At 51.2% G+C, this 15,451-nt stretch overlaps 9 protein-coding genes across 9 annotated transcripts; 4 read left to right on the plus strand and 5 right to left on the minus strand.

Annotated features, from left to right (window-relative positions):
- Window positions 1–245: 245 nt before the first annotated feature.
- Window positions 246–1,791, minus strand: PtrM4_086460 (indoleamine 2,3-dioxygenase family protein; the record flags this gene model as incomplete). Its single annotated transcript, XM_001940089.2, has 4 exons — window positions 246–416; window positions 463–923; window positions 973–1,283; window positions 1,349–1,791. The coding sequence occupies 4 exons, from the start codon at window positions 1,789–1,791 to the stop codon at window positions 246–248; spliced, it is 1,386 nt and encodes a 461-aa protein (XP_001940124.1).
- A 792-nt stretch (window positions 1,792–2,583) lies between these two features.
- Window positions 2,584–3,159, plus strand: PtrM4_086470 (uncharacterized protein; the record flags this gene model as incomplete). Its single annotated transcript, XM_066106719.1, has 1 exon — window positions 2,584–3,159. One exon carries the CDS (start codon window positions 2,584–2,586, stop codon window positions 3,157–3,159), a length of 576 nt encoding a protein of 191 aa, XP_065963657.1.
- Window positions 3,160–3,666: 507 nt separating this feature from the next.
- PtrM4_086480 (uncharacterized protein) lies at window positions 3,667–4,437 on the plus strand (the record flags this gene model as incomplete). The annotated part of the gene is made up of 2 exons (XM_066106720.1): window positions 3,667–4,026; window positions 4,090–4,437. 2 exons carry the CDS (start codon window positions 3,667–3,669, stop codon window positions 4,435–4,437), a joined length of 708 nt encoding a protein of 235 aa, XP_065963658.1.
- Window positions 4,438–5,328: 891 nt separating this feature from the next.
- PtrM4_086490 (Atrophin-1 multi-domain protein) lies at window positions 5,329–6,405 on the plus strand (the record flags this gene model as incomplete). Its single annotated transcript, XM_001940088.1, has 1 exon — window positions 5,329–6,405. The coding sequence occupies one exon, from the start codon at window positions 5,329–5,331 to the stop codon at window positions 6,403–6,405; it is 1,077 nt and encodes a 358-aa protein (XP_001940123.1).
- Window positions 6,406–6,610: 205 nt separating this feature from the next.
- On the minus strand, window positions 6,611–8,006 carry PtrM4_086500 (Secreted and surface protein containing fasciclin repeat; the record flags this gene model as incomplete). Its single annotated transcript, XM_001940087.1, has 3 exons — window positions 6,611–6,938; window positions 7,002–7,462; window positions 7,527–8,006. The coding sequence occupies 3 exons, from the start codon at window positions 8,004–8,006 to the stop codon at window positions 6,611–6,613; spliced, it is 1,269 nt and encodes a 422-aa protein (XP_001940122.1).
- Window positions 8,007–8,899: 893 nt separating this feature from the next.
- On the minus strand, window positions 8,900–10,528 carry PtrM4_086510 (Fungal-trans multi-domain protein; the record flags this gene model as incomplete). Its single annotated transcript, XM_001940086.1, has 1 exon — window positions 8,900–10,528. The coding sequence occupies one exon, from the start codon at window positions 10,526–10,528 to the stop codon at window positions 8,900–8,902; it is 1,629 nt and encodes a 542-aa protein (XP_001940121.1).
- Window positions 10,529–11,027: 499 nt separating this feature from the next.
- On the plus strand, window positions 11,028–12,076 carry PtrM4_086520 (uncharacterized protein; the record flags this gene model as incomplete). The annotated part of the gene is made up of 2 exons (XM_066106721.1): window positions 11,028–11,359; window positions 11,599–12,076. The coding sequence occupies 2 exons, from the start codon at window positions 11,028–11,030 to the stop codon at window positions 12,074–12,076; spliced, it is 810 nt and encodes a 269-aa protein (XP_065963659.1).
- A 141-nt stretch (window positions 12,077–12,217) lies between these two features.
- Window positions 12,218–13,459, minus strand: PtrM4_086530 (UgpQ, Glycerophosphoryl diester phosphodiesterase; the record flags this gene model as incomplete). The annotated part of the gene is made up of 1 exon (XM_001940084.1): window positions 12,218–13,459. The coding sequence occupies one exon, from the start codon at window positions 13,457–13,459 to the stop codon at window positions 12,218–12,220; it is 1,242 nt and encodes a 413-aa protein (XP_001940119.1).
- Window positions 13,460–14,345: 886 nt separating this feature from the next.
- PtrM4_086540 (uncharacterized protein) lies at window positions 14,346–14,840 on the minus strand (the record flags this gene model as incomplete). The annotated part of the gene is made up of 1 exon (XM_001940083.2): window positions 14,346–14,840. The coding sequence occupies one exon, from the start codon at window positions 14,838–14,840 to the stop codon at window positions 14,346–14,348; it is 495 nt and encodes a 164-aa protein (XP_001940118.2).
- Between the last annotated feature and the right edge of the window lie 611 nt (window positions 14,841–15,451).

Genomic DNA, 15,451 nt, shown 5'->3' on the forward strand with positions numbered 1-15,451 from the left:
AAACACGTTCGTATTGCCGCCCTTGGCAGATAGTTAGGCTCCAGCAATTGCTAATGAGGGCGCAAACACGAGAATGACGCGAAGCACAACCAAGCATCGCATGCACGTGTCCATGAACAAGTCACGTTTGTATACTATCTAGACCTAGATATGAGATGGTCGCTGTTGTACAAACTTCATTCTCCCACAATCTTCATGCAAAAGACACCGCAACTTCACCGTGCGCCAACACATCAGTCTCATTATCATGACGCAGCCACACCGCGCTCGCCGCAGTACTTGGCCACCTCCTTGCGCAGTGTCTCGCGCTGCACGTTGGCTGTTTCCATAATATCGCTCACCCCGTTGACTGACTTGCAGTACTCGTACGTGTCTGCCATTTGCATAAGAACAGCAGTCAGTTGGTTTGGAAGCCACTATTGCTGGTAAGTAAGAGATTAACAACATCGGATGGGTACGTACGGTTACGATTGGGCTGCCACCAGTCGCAGTTGGGTGCGATGTGTGCTTGAGGATGTACTCGCGCGTGAAGCACCAATGCCGCCAACGAAAGTCGCGAACTTGGTCAAGAGCCTGGAGATAAAGCGCCGCAGAGACGGAGTCGCCTTTGGCAAACTCTCGCACACCCGCCTGTTGTGCGCAGTCACGGACAGCCTCAAGGAACTCGCGGTGGTTACCCGGGCGGTACTGACGGAAGTCCTTAAGAATGTCTGTGAGGGGTGTTTCGGGCATCTGGACCTGCAACAAGTTGTCGCACATTGGAATCATGCTGTCGTTGGCTCCAGATTCACCACGGAACGACATAGGCTCCTCGCTCACACCTTCGTAGATGACTCCATTTGGGAACATGGACTGCGACGTGATACCGAAGATGAACGTTCGGAAGTTGGTATAGCCTTGGGGCTTGCTGCGATTCCACATGGCTGGTAACCTAATTAGACGCATACTTTAGTGGGGTCGTGCGGTGCTCACTGTTCATTACACCGTTGACATTCCTCAAGCCACCGACCAACGTACGCAGGCCATCGTTGAAGCGCTCTCGGTCTTGGGAAGAACAACTCTCCAACATCTCAGAAGCACCCTCAATCAGTGCGCCGGACTCCTTGACCATGGCAATGTGGACAAGAACGAAGCCTGCCTCGGAAGAAGATGGGTCAAGACCATGTTCAAAGGCTCGGATCAACCGAAGGTTGTCGTACTCAAGACCTTTTGAGGGATCTTCGAGGCGATAGTTGAAAAGTGCGTATGAGCCAGCATACTCCATAAAGGGCTTGAAACCGGCACTTCACACCCGAATATGTTAGCAGTATAACAGGGTGTTGTCAATGCATATGGAACTCTGGCTTACATCTTAGCAACCTTGACAATAGGTAGCGCAATGCATCGTGGCAACGACTGTCTTCCAGGTCCATACTCCTCTCCCTTTACGTGCCTCTCATGGCAAGGCTCAAAGAGATATGCTGAAGCTAAGAAAGAGTAGTCGCGGTATAGTGCGTTCATGACGACCAAGTCATGGCTATACTTTTCTACTTCAGGAGTAAGGTCAGGAAGTTCCTTGAGCAAGGTGTCGCCAAAGGTGAAGTTGGCCAGCAGGCCTGGCTCTCCTGAGAGTGTCTTGATGGGCATGCGCTGCAACAAGGACTCAAGAGGGGCGAACTCCTTTGGCAACTCAACAATAGGTTCTTGGCGGGGAAGGAAGCCGCGTGTGGTTGAGACCATGAAGGCAGGGAGGGAGTGGTCATCTGGACGTGTGTCCGACATGACGGGGAAGTTGAAGTATGAGGACAACATTGTGAAAAGGGTTATCAGAAACTGAGGAACAAGTCACTGAGTTGCAGTGCAACTAACTGGGTTCACTTGCCAAATGTTGGTGTTGAGGTGGAGAGGAAACACCCACAAAGGGCGACTCAGCGCTGGTTTATATCTCGTGGCCGGAATCAAAACCGTGGCCGGAAACGTACCGGCCTCGTCAAGATAAGACGTACGTAATGACTGGATCATTTCTCCCCATCAGCAGACTTTGACCCGAAGGCATCCTGCAATGCCCGGCCTCAATCCCAACTTTTCCCCAGAGTGTCCGACAGCCCTGGACATGGTGAGCTCATCGTCGCCCAGACCCGGGGGGAAGTGACAACAAAGAGGTTTTCTGCGCCGCCACAAAAGCGAGTACATCACACATGTTTCTCGACGAATGACGTAGTGATCTATTATGATATCTTATGTCTTTCTTGTCTCACGGTTTAAGTTGTAGTATGTAACTGTCAACTGCAATTTCACTATGAATGCGCACCGTACGCACAGAATCTCAGAAAACCTATACAATGCACGATAGCCCAATTTCTGATACTGATTACGTTCCAATAGACTTTTCAGCAATTCCACAGCCCTCACAGACAGCTATGGTAGCCATCTTTGTCTCACCCTGATGCCTTCAACAGTGATGCAGGCTCAAATACCACTACGAACATCGCACGATGCATCGGTCCGATTACTACCATGTCCGTGCGCGTTTTGGCCACGTTCGCGTTTTGGCCACCCCAACACAACAATCACCTATACAGAACACGTCATAACTCCACCACCATGGATCCGATTCAAAAAGCGATTGAAGAAATCGAATCGCGCGCATTAGGTGCACCATTCTCGTACTCAGAAGTCGCAAAAAGACATGGTGTAGGTCGCCGTACGCTAGCTCGAAGACACCAGGGCCAAAACCAGCCGCATACGCTCGCCTATAGAATCCTTCACCCACACCAAGAAACCGAACTGTTAAAGCATATTACGACGCTTACTGAGCGACGTACGCCCCCTACACGAGCAATAATACGCTCCCTTGCGTCGTCTTTGGCTGGTAGGGAGGTTTCAGAAAGCTGGGTTACTCGCTTCATCAACAGAAACCCAACCCATCTCATCTCACGCTGGCAGACCGGGATAGACCGCAATCGCCACAAGGCTGATTCAGGAGCTAAGTACAGCTTATACTTCGAGCTGTTACACAGTAAGATAAAGGAGTACAATGTAGAGCCCTCCCACATCTTCAATATGGATGAAAAGGGCTTCATGATTAGGGTAACTGGGAGATCGAAAAGGGTCTTCGACAAGAGGATATACGATCGAAAAGGGATTACAGCTGCTGTTCAGGATGGCTCTAGAGAGTAGGTGACGGTGCTAGCCTGTATCTGTTCGGATGGTACAGCTCTATCGCCAGCGCTTATCTTCCAGTCAGCTGCTGGAGCCCTACAATCGAGCTGGACAGACGCAATCAACAAAGAAAAGCACTAAGTCTTCATCGGCTCATCCCCTTCTGGCTGGACAAACAACGATATAGGACTTGCCTGGCTTAAGGAGGTTTTTGAGAGAGAGACTAGATGGAAAGCTCGCTTAGGATACCGATTACTACTCCTTGACGGCCATGGATCCCACGTAACTATGGATTTTATCAACTACTGCAATGACCACAAGATCCTGTTACTCGTGTTTCCTCCTTATGCAACCTATACGCTTCAGCCGCTTGATGTTGGGATGTTCAAGCCTCTCTCGACTGCCTACTCAACTAAGCTTTCATCCCACCTTTATAGAAGCCAGGGGCTTATCCCAGTAACGAAAGGAGACTTCTTTCCTCTCTTTTGGAGTGCCTGGGCTGCTGCTTTTAAACCTCAAACTATCATGAAGTCGTTTGAAGCAACTGGGATACACCCACCTAACGCTGAGGTTATACTCCGAAGATTCCGCAAAGAGGCATCAAGCTCAGATGAAAGCTCAACTTCTGTGCTTAGTGCAGAAGACTGGCTTAAAATCAAGACTCTTATATCTCGTCAAGTGCGAGATAAGGACGCAAAGGATACAAAGAAGATTTACCGAAGTCTCCACTATATCTCAGCTCAACTTAGTATCCTAAGCAGTGAAAACAGGGACCTCAAGGAGGCTCTTTTAGTGAAAAAGAGACATAGGAAGAAGAGCTATACTCTAAACGTCAACAACAACCATGAGTATTATAGTGGTGCTCTTCTTTGGTCTCCTCGTAAGGTCCATCGGGCTCGGGACGATAAAGCAGTTCGACAACAACAAAAACAACAGGAACAACTTCAGAAAGCTGAGAGATCTCAGATGAAGGAGCAAGCTCGGTTGTATAGGCTTCATCAAGCTCAGGAGAAGCGTGTTGAGAAAGAGAGGCTCAAGGAAGTGAGGGAGAAGGAGAGAGCCGCTAAGGAGGCTGAAAAGGAGCGCCAGAAAGCAACTCGCGACGCTGAAAAAGCTATACAACTGTCCCAAAAGGGTAAGCGTAAGGCCTCACAAGCCTCTAAGCTACCTAGAAAGCGTCAGAAACGTGCCGTTGTTGTTCCATCTCATGTTCAAGCTGAGGAGGCTGCATCAGCCGCCCCAGCGCGTACCACCCGCCTTGGCCGCAAAACTAAGCTATCAAGTAAATACAAGTAGCACAAGTTAATCGCAATGATATAATTACTACAACTCCACAAGATTTCGCATTAATAGCTATTGTTGCTGGTGATACAGCCTCATTTTTCTGGTATCTTCATGTTGTTGGGGTGGCCAAAACTCGAACATGGCCAAAACGCGCACGGACATGGTAACATATTGCACACCGCACCTAACCCGCTAGAAATCACACTACAAGAATCTTCACACTCCCACAAACATATTCAAACTATTATCACAACCTACAAATGTCAAGTTCCTAAGAACGTAGGCGGCCAAATGCTGAGCAAGGCGATTTCCACAGGCATGGTTCTGGGTCGCGATAAAGGTTCGGTTGCGGACCAACCACAGTAGCGCCGGTGGAAGGGCCGCGGAGAGCCGCAGCGCGCAGCTTTCCGGCCTCGAATTCCGGCCTCGAGTTACTTTTCTTGGTGGGTGGCATCACGATGGTGTTGGGGTTTGGTGGGGTTGATGTAATGCCACTTGTCCAATGAACATGGTGAATTAGATTTACGCGTGGGTCTGAGTGGTCAGCGTTGGAGTCTACAATTGTTCTTTCTGCGACGTATAAGATGTCCTAAATGTAATCCAAGTGGGCTTATGGGACTTTGCATTGATGAAAGAATGAAGTTCAAGATGAAGTTCCATCAGCTGTTCTGCACGTGGGGTTGCAGCTTTGCAGAAGTCTTGTTGCTGAGCAGTTGAGTGGCCTGCAGCATAGTTAGCTGACATGACCGCACGACGTCACCTCCATTGATCACGATAGTTCCATTTCCAGCGTTCAGTCAACCCAAAAGACGCGCCAACCAAATACAGCGCTGCTGAATATTCCAAAAAATCTCAGCGATACTCCAGTTTGGGCGCCCAACACAGACCCCACCCCCATTGACCATGGCAGCGACTCCAAGCAACCTCGAATCAACCCTCTATCCAAAAATCACAACCCACATCTCAGAAATCATCGAAGGGCTACAAGCACTAGACCGCGACCCAAAGCACCCAGAAGCACCCACGCTCCTCGCCCCCATCCCAATCATCGGCACAGCCAAACTCCACGGAACACACGCCGACATCCTCGTCCACCCCAACAACACGCTAACATTCCAATCCCGCAACCTCACCAGCCTCACCCCCTCAAAAGACAACGCCGGCTTCGCAGCCGCAATGTCCAGCAAGACCGCCACCCTCTTGCACCTAAGAGATCTCTACCTCACGCGATGGAGCGAACTCAACCCCACAGCAACACTGCACCAACACCACCCCGTTGTCATAGCCGGCGAATGGATAGGCGAGAAGATACAAAAAGACGTTGCCATATCCCAACTTTCCCGCCGTTTCGTCATTGTTTCCGTGAAGGTAAACGGTGTATGGCAGAACGATCAGGAGTACGCGGGTATAAGTTTAGAAGCCGATGGTATTTATAACGTTTCGCGTGCTGGGTTGTATCACGCAACACTGTGCCCGCAAGACATGGCCCGCACGATTACTCAGGTTGAGGAATTGGCAGAGCAAGTCGCTGCACGGTGCCCTTTTGCGGCAACGTTTGGGCTAACGGGGCTGGGCGAGGGTATAGTGTGGAAAATGGCGTGTGCAAAGTATAACGGCGATGCTTCGCTTTGGTTCAAGACGAAAGGGGGGGTGTTTAAACCGAAGCTTTTTCGTGCACAGCAGCAAAGTCGGATGGATGATGGGGTGGTGGTGAAGCGGAAGGCTGCTAGGGCGGCGGCTGAGACGTGGTGTTCGGTGCAGAGGTTGGAGCAGGGGTGGGATGTTATGAGGGAGAAGGGCGTGAGGAGGGATGGGAGTGGGGCGGGGGTGTATGTGGAGTGGGTTAAGCGGGATATATTGGTAGAAGAGAAAAGAGGGATTAGGGATGAGGGGGTAGATGAGGAGATGTTGGTGGTTGAGATTGGGAAGATTGCTAGGGCTTGGTATAAGAAGCGGGTTAGGGTTGAAGCTGGCTATTGACAGAATGAGATGGCGGTCGACTTCTCCAGGATATGGCTGGAGTACTGCTCGGGTATGTGACTTTACTAGTCTAAAGTCATCTTCCATTAATTCTATATATGCAATTCTAACTCCAAATGAAACTACTGTTTCTCTCCCCCTTGCCATCTACAATCATCACTACTCTATTTATCCGTCTATCGCCTCATATCTCTATCCAGACTAATCAAACAAGTCCTGCTGCAATACCCACAGCCGCGCCAAGAGCGAGACCTGCACCAGGAAGCAACCCACTAGCAGCACCCGTAAAAGTCTCCATGGGCGATCCCGTCTTGGTAGCGTTGGCAGCGGCTGTAGGAGTAGCAAGCGCAGCAACCGTCTTGAGTAACTCAGGTGTCGTAGTAAACGTCATGAGATCTCCAGCGAAAGCAAGGGACGCACTGGTGAACGGTAGCGCAGAGACGGATGTCGCGCCGTCAAAGGCAACGCGGTCAGCAGCAGGCGCAGCAGGCTTTAGAGAAGCGCGATCGAAGGGTTGCAGGGGGCTCAATACACTATGCGAAGAAAGTTAGTCAATGGCCAAAAACCGAAGAATGGTACCGGCAAGCAAAACTAACCTGTCAATAACATGCGCCACCCCATTAAACAAGATCGTATTGGCAAAAACAATCTTTGCCCCATTAACCCACGCACTCCCATCCTCAAGCACCGTAAACACCAGATCCACACCCTGAAGACTCTTGACCGTAACATTACCCAGGCTAGGCGAGAAAATCACGTTGTTGGGAATGATGTGGTACTTGAGGACATCCTGCAACGTCTTCTGGTCCACGGCCTCGACCACGGAGCCGATTGCTTCAAACGCCTCGTCGGTGGGCACGAAGATGGTGAAGTCGGAGACGTTTAGGCCGACGGATTCCGGGCCTGCGAGACCGAAGTCGATGGCGAGTTTGGCGGCTTCGAGCGCGCCGTTCATGGCCAGGTAGCCGGCGCGGTAGGTGAAGAGTTGGAAGGGGGCGCCGAAGGAGAAGACGGTGTCGACTTTGTGGATGGTGATTCCTTCGCCGAGTTTGATGTCCTGGTTGCGCGGAGTTAGCGGGACAGCATGTGATGATGATGATGGAGGAAGTTTGGATACGCACTGCCTGGGTTACGGTAGAAATGGTCTGCTCGCCAGATAGGACGCATACATCCTCTCCGTTCTTGACAAGCCCGTTGTACGCGCCGCCGGTGAAGTTGGAGAACGGTTGTCTGTAATCCTCATACGAACTATCCAACAGTGTCTGCGCAAAAGTAGGAACATCCGTGATGACTTCTGCAGGGTAGACGCCTTTGAACACGTGGTTGGCGAGGAGTGCTGCAATAGCAATCGTGTTGTTGCGGTACTCGACGGCCTCTCCTTCGGGCACGTCTCGGGGCACGTCTGCAAAAGCCTGGTTGGTAGGGGCGAAGATGGTGATGTTTGAGGCGGCGGAGAGAGTCTCTGCCAGGCCGTCTACAAGACCAACGAGCTCAAGAAGCGTGCTGAGGTCGTCTTGGGAGGCGAGTAGGGCACCGAGGTCACCTTGGGCTAGGGAGGAGCCGACCATGAAGGCGTAGGTCCAGAGATGTGATGGACGCATGATGAAGGGATAGAGAGGACGAGTAGGTTTGAGGATGTAAGTTGCTTGTTAGGTATTGAGGAGATGCTGAAGTCAGTGATGCTCTGTTCTACATTCATTACCAAAACCTATCTCTTTTATACATCTCATCACCATCCAGATGATACAAAGATAGAAACAACGCCCGGCGGATGAAGAATCTAGCGAGCTGACACTATGACATCTACGACTTTACAGCCAAGACACTGTTATCCGTGTAAAAGGATTGCGCGACCAAGGCACTGCACACTGATGCAGCAAGTCGCGTTCACGTCTTGCTTCTCTAGGCGTTTTTGAGGTTGTTTACACATCAGGTCCCAAAAGGCCAAGATCTGCACAGCCTCGTAGCCTGATGGGAGGGTAGAGATAGACCAATGGTCGAGCGTCTGGCGGCCACTAGGGCCGGGCCAGAACATGGGGCGAACAGGGCCACTGCACATCATGCACGACAGAGCATGTCGACTCGTGAATCCACGGCCAAAATATACCGAGTGTTGATGGAATTGAGGAATTCAGCACTCATGTTCATCGGGATCACGAGTGGAGGCCTGATTATCGATTCGGACTCTGACGAATCCTGCAAGCACTGCCTGGGTAGCATGATGCGAGAGTGGAGTAATGGTGCTGCCATGGTAATTAGGACTAACTGCAGAAATGAATTATTGCTTTGTTGTCTTCAGCGTGTTGGTGAAGAGCAAGCCACGTTATTGCATCATAACGACATTCGGCCCCGCTATCGTGCAGCACACCCAAAATACGACCAGGCGTACGGTAAATGCACAGGAACCAATCAAATATTCTCGAGGTTTATTCGACGGCAAGATTTCGCCGGCCCATCTATTGGGTCGCTAATACATCATGGCATATTTCCCTCATCAATTCCCAAGATGCGTCTCATACCGCCGCAGAATAGCAGAGTAATCGTTATACCATTCCTCAAGCCACCCTGTTGCATCGAACAAACGCGTTGTAAAGCAACTCAGCGTAGGGTCGAGAACCTTCATATACGCCACCAGATTCCTTAGCTTCATCCCGCATTGCTCAATGCGAAAGCAATCTTTTGGCAGACACTGCCCATACGTGTTCCGTGGGTCGGGAGCAGTTGCCGTCACCAAGGCAGTTACTAGAACGTAGAGAGCGTAAACTACCGTGGGTGCGAAGCAGAAAGTAGGCAGGTTAAGAATCAGAGCAGGGTCCATTTCTGTGGCGGTGTCGACGACCGCGTGACAGTGCTGGACAAGTTCTTTGAGCGCACTTTGAAGAGGCGGTATTACGGTAGCTGGTCGTGGGAAGTCCTTGACGGGGATACGTCCAGGGATGAAGGGGGCGGCAAAAGATGCTTTGTTTGTAGGGGTATGCAGCACGAGTTCGTACAGATGGATCATGGCAATATGCCACCATACTTTGAGCGTCTGAGAAGATGCAAGGGAAGGTGGAATCTCAGCTGCCCATGCATCGACCTTGGCCTTTAGCATCTCAATCGCAGAGTAAGTGTTGTAGTCGTTGCCATCCACAAAGGTAGCTATCTGACAAAGACAGAGGTGATTGGAAATTTCGTGGTCCAATCGTATGATGCGAACAACTTGACAAAACAGCAGGTCGGACGGATGCCCGTTATTTTCAAGGGTCAAGACGCACTCCTGGTGGTATGCATCCCATGGGACAGGGCTCGGTCTGCGTATACTGATGGATGAGCTCGAAGATGCCACATAACAGGCGAGCCAAGTTCGTCGTGCCTCGAGTGATGTAGGCTGCCCATGCCGGCTGAAGTAAGCCGCAGGCGATGGTTGCAGGGAGAAGCCTGCGATGCCCAGATCGATAGCCATGTCAGAGGCTAGCTGGACGATCTGGTATGCGCTCCCCTGTGATCCCCTCCGCGTGCTCTTGTTCCAGAAGGCGGCTATGAGCAGCGCCTGCACCAGCTCAAGGGACCTCTGGCCTTTGCCAATCACCTCATCACCGAGGATGCGCACTGATTCTCGAGCCAGCTCATCGTTCACTTCTAGGTCAACGCCTTGTGCTTCCTGTGTGAGGGTGTAGGTAATCACACAGAGGAGTAAGACGGGACATTTTGCGCGAAGATGGTCCAGATCAATAGGCAGTTGGATGGCCGGCCACGCAGCGCCAGCACTGTGAGCGTATAGATGAAGAAGATGTTGTTGTCTCATGGGCGGAATGCGCGAGTCCAAGACTGAGAGAGCGGCATCGTCATTGCTTTCAAGTAGGCTAGCAGGCGACCGGCCAGCGCTCAGGGTCGTGGTGAGACTCCCAGGTGAGAGGCTTGGGGTTGAGCCACTGCTCTGTTCCTGCAGCGCGTTCCTGAGCTCCTGAATCTGAGCCTCGAGCTCACTGATGCGGTCGCGTTGAAGACGTGGTGCTGCTGGGACGCATTGGAGGTTATTGCGTTGGCACCGATCGCAGCTAGCTGCATCAGGGTTTGTGGTTATATCACACTTGATCTTAAGACGATGGCACTCCTCACAGGCGCGAAGACGTTTCCTCATTTTGCTACCCCTAGCTTGGATATACGGAAGTATTTTGACTTCAGCCTGGTGCAGGCCTGGAGTCTATGACAGCTTGACTTAGGCCCTGGGCCGCAATGCTTGGAACGTGGCGCAGTCGCGATCCTTTGGCTCGGAGGCTCATGTGTCGTCACATGACAAAGGTCAAGATGTGATATCTCAGACATGTAGTAATGAAGCTTCGTGTTGTATTGCCTAACCTGAGTTCTCACAAGGTTTCGTTCCACCGTGTAGTCCAAGGTTCCACAGCACACTCTCCATGCTCCCAGACGGAGCTTGTTCGAAACAAGCATGGCGCCAACCAACACCCCGCACGCGCTTACCCCGAATGGATCCGTCCGCCGTCATCAGCCCCAAGCACAAGCATGATAAAGCTGGTCCTTCTTGCACGCGATTCCTTGCGCACTAGGGCTGTCAGAGGTCTCAGGACATGGGACATTCTAATATGCGCCAATTGCAATATCTTCTGTGATGACCGAAAATGAAGCCCAAAACATTACTCCTAGGCCGGCTACCCGGCATGCGCTGGGCCCCTCACGACATCCCCTCTTCCGAGCCCTCATCCTCAAAGCCCAAGTCCCGGAACCCCTTCTCGCTCAAGTCATCGACTCTGGACAATGTTACTCCTCGCCCGCGCAAATCATCCAAGCCCATCAGCTTCAGGTCGAAGCCTAATGTGCAAATGGATGCGCACACGCATGCGCAGCAACAAAGCCTGTTCTTTGCGCTGCTGCCAATTGAGTTGAGACGCATTGTGTATGACTATGTTATGGGGGAGGAAGTTGTGCACATGACGTTGAGTACGAAGAGGAGGTATGGCCATTTTGTCTGCGACGACGAGCACGTTGGAGGCAAGCAAGGAAGGCAGTGCGGGTGTCGAGTATTGGTTGGAGGAAGAAGGGGCGCGAGGTTGGATACAGCGTGTATAAACCTATCAAGGACGTGTAAACTCATGTATGTATTAGATTCCCCCTCTTCTACCATTTACTTCCCATGTCTTACTCTATATCCCTTCACTCTAATCAGCCATTCACTAACAGCTCGTGTTCTAGCTACTCCGAAGCCATATCGCATCTCTACCGTCCACACGTCTTCTCACTCCTCCACATAACCCACCTTCTCTATCTCCCATCCTCCCTCTCGCAACCGCGCCTCAACTCCATCCGCACCCTTCATCTCCGTTGGGCCATCCGCGCGCTTCCCTATCTACGCCGTGGTCCCGCAAACCGCATCGCATACCGCGAGGACACGGCCAACTGGGAGCGTGGCTGGCAAATTATAGCCGGCATGGAAGAGCTGAGGAATCTTTTTGTCGTTTTACTCGACCCGAGTCCACAGCAATTGTGGGAAAGGAGCTGGCTGGAGCTGCAGGATATGCTGCTAGAGAGCGTGAAGGATGTGAAAAGGCCGAGGGAGGCAGTCGTCGTTCTTCCATATCCAAGTTGTGGGACCGAATGGGATTCGGCCGATAGTAGTGTGACGCTAAGAAGTCCGATTGGTGGCATAGTCGACCAAGACGATCAAGATTGAGGTCTCCGAACGATACCAATTCCAGTTTACATGTATACGCCACTTTCAGAAATCGGACCAGATTACGAGCATGCTTCAGGGAAGTGCACCGACTGCATTATCATTATATTTTATATACAAGCTCATCTCTGTTCATGGCCTCTATAAGCCAAAGCAGTTTGCGAAATAAGTTACCGTAGCCGGCCAATCCGAAAACATGGCCTTGATCTTAACCTGGTGCGCAAGAACATCAAGCACCTTGTACATGTCCCCATCATTATTCGTGACGTTGGCGACGTACTGGTAGTAGTAACCACCACCATCAATCTGCAGCCACCCCGAGCGTTCAAACGACCACGCAACCATCTCAAGCCCGTTCTCCTGGCAAGCGATGGCATACTCAGACGGCACAATCTCACCTGCATCGTTGAGCTTGGTAAGGGCGAACATAGCCGGAGCCATGATCTTGACACCACGAGCCGCGAGATCAGGAATTCCAGCCGTGGCATTGGCATATCCCTCTGGTGTATCGACGCGCTCATCAAGGTAGACGGCCTGTACACCAAACTCGGGCTCATTGTCGATCCAGTAGAAAACGTCGTCTGGCAAGAAGGACTGTAACCATACACGCTCTGGCTCGATTTTGTACTCGCGGAATTTATCCACCAAGTCCTGGGCGTACTGCTCCTGCGTATATCCGTCGAAAGGCATCTTGACCTCGGGGGTCTTGAGTTCAGGCGTAAACTTTAGGCCCCAGCTATCCACTAGGGGGATGTAGTCGTCGACCGTCATGAGCTTCGGGCAGTTCTGCGCGTAGAGATCGGTTCGGAAGTAGGGCGTTCCGTCCATGTATTCCTTCACGGTTGTAGCGTTGGGATTGAAGCTGTCCATCTTGCCGCAGAGGGTACCAAACTCCTCGAGTGTAATGTCCGAGGTGCAGCACTTGGCGGTCGCAGCGGTCCCATTTGCAGCGGGAGAGAATGGAGTGGTACACTTGTCGGCAAGTGTAGTGTTGAGGATGTTGGTCGTGGTATGCAAGTCGCATTGAGCATGGCGGCAGACGAGCTTTTTGTCTTTGGTGAATGCAACGTCGCATTCAATCACACCGGCGCCCATGCGATGAGCAGCATTATAACTTGCAAGCGTGTGCTCGGGAAATTGAAGCGGCGCTCCACGATGGGCCAGGACAAAGTCTGAAGTCTTGAAGTCTTGCTCCGAGCAGCTTTGCAATTTCTCTTTCAATGGGCCATCATCCATATTGTCAACGAGGTAGTACGGTCGTACACCAACCTGAACATTGAACTTTTTGTGGCCATGGCCTCTTCCATTTCTAGGCACGACAGCAGGTACGGCTGCAGCAGATGCGAGCCCAAGAAGAGCGGAAGTAGCGACGAGGAACTGCATCGTAAACAATTATCCGCACAAAACGTTTTGGGACCCCGGGGAAGCGAACGGTTCCTGCAGGGCGCAGAGCGTTTCTACGGCCATGCTACTTCTTATCTGCGTCGGCGGTACGCTAAAGCTACATGATACCTCGGATGGCCCACCCGCACAGTAAAAGCCACACAAATCGAGGGAGCCAAGGTACGATGTTGGCTACTGCACGTGGATAGCTATCCTGGTACGCGGCTCTGAATGTTACTGCGAGGTTGGTGGAGGCCGACATGGATAAGTTAGCTTGCCAAGCTACCAAGCACCCGCGGCTTATCACGTTGCTCAACGATACGTGGGGATGCGTGGGAGCCAGCGGAGCAACAAGCTCGATTTGCCGATGGGACCTTGGTTGCAGGATTCGAGTGCGTCATTTTTGTGTTTATTCTTGGCATCATGTTGCTTCTGCGGCCTAGTTGCTGCGCTCGTCGCGCTCGACTTTCTCGGTAGAAACCTCGGGGAGTGGCCGATATAGCCCCGAATGACAATGTGAAAATCTATCCTGTCTGTGCCGTGAGCAACTAGCCCGACGTAAATTCAGGTAGATGTGAGTAGCTATTGAACGAATGCTGCAGAAGTTCGAACTTTGAGACTACAAAAGAAGGATGTGGGCGATAACATCTCATATCGCTGTGTTGGGCGGCGACAGCGCTATGCCAGGGCTATACCGTAAGATAAATGTTGATTTTTTATATATATTTAGAACACATCAGTCAAGCTAACAGCAGCGGTGAGTAGATACTCGTTCTCCCATATGGCACATGTAATATACGGGAATTCCGAAACTTGGATCGTCGCTGACTGTGTTCTCAATCCGGGGCTGAGTAGGCGTTATGCTTTACTAGTTGACAGCATAATCCTAGACAGAATCGTCATCGGTGTCAGAACTATCTCTTTCTGGTAGCTTGAAGATGCATCTGGAATTGCCGACATCGATTTTGGTTGAACATCTCCAGTTAGGAAGAGTGATGGCAAAGTCTCTTGGCGCAGTGATGTCCTTGATGGGTGCCAGTAAGTCCCTACTATTCTGTGTCCAGAATTCGCCATAACAGTGGTCCCAAAGGTCTAGACAAAAGTAGAGTTTTATGTGTAGCCGCCGGAGACCAGTCAGTCGGCTAAGCGCTTCCCATGATCTGAACCATTCGCACCTATGGCGTTCGCGCATCAGGTTCACTTGAAAGTATTGCTGGTAGTCAACGTCCCAATGAATGCTGAGATTGGTGACCTGGGCCATGCGTTGGGGTAGGAAGAAGTACGAGAGATAACCTGTAGTTGGATAGTCTTCTAGGCTGGTCGATATGAAGAAATAATTCGACTTGTAAAGATATTCGACTGCTTCTGAGTAACTGTACATGTTGTTAGACTTAGTAATACATGGTCACGGTGTCGACGTCGATCGCCTTGTGGCCAGCATGGGGCCTGCAGTCTTGCGTTGACATATGAATAAAACGGAGATAGCTTACATTATGCGACATGTTCTCAGCAAAGGTAGCGCCAAATTGAGACTGTTTTCCTCTCGAGAGGGACTGATATAGCAACTGCAGCAATCGACACTGCATCGTCGTGCGTTCAGCTGTCCCTGCAACAGGGAAAGATGTATAGAGTCTTCTCTCAATGCTTCCTCGTAAATCATACGTCGTATCTCTAGGGGTAGCTTGGTCATAAACGTGGATTGAGTTTGAGGACGTGTTGTTTGGCCCTTTTGTAGATCTGTCGATGTTATGCTGAGCGCGCGTCTGCGAGGCCAAGGTACTATCGGCTTCACTGGCTCTGCTTTCCTAAAGCGCTCCGTTACTTCGCTCCGGTGAGGTAATAATAAGAACAAACCGCACACGCAAGGCGAGCAGATTGTCCACAGGAGACATTTGCCCGTTTGCCAGGCTACCGTATGCAGACATTTGCCCGTCTGTCTTCCGGCAGCCTTGAGCTTGTCGCGAAAGCGGGTCGGCATCGTTAGATGAAGTG

This window comes from Pyrenophora tritici-repentis, chromosome 3, assembly GCF_003171515.1.
Source record: "Pyrenophora tritici-repentis strain M4 chromosome 3, whole genome shotgun sequence".
Classification (NCBI taxonomy): Eukaryota; Fungi; Ascomycota; class Dothideomycetes; order Pleosporales; family Pleosporaceae; genus Pyrenophora; species Pyrenophora tritici-repentis.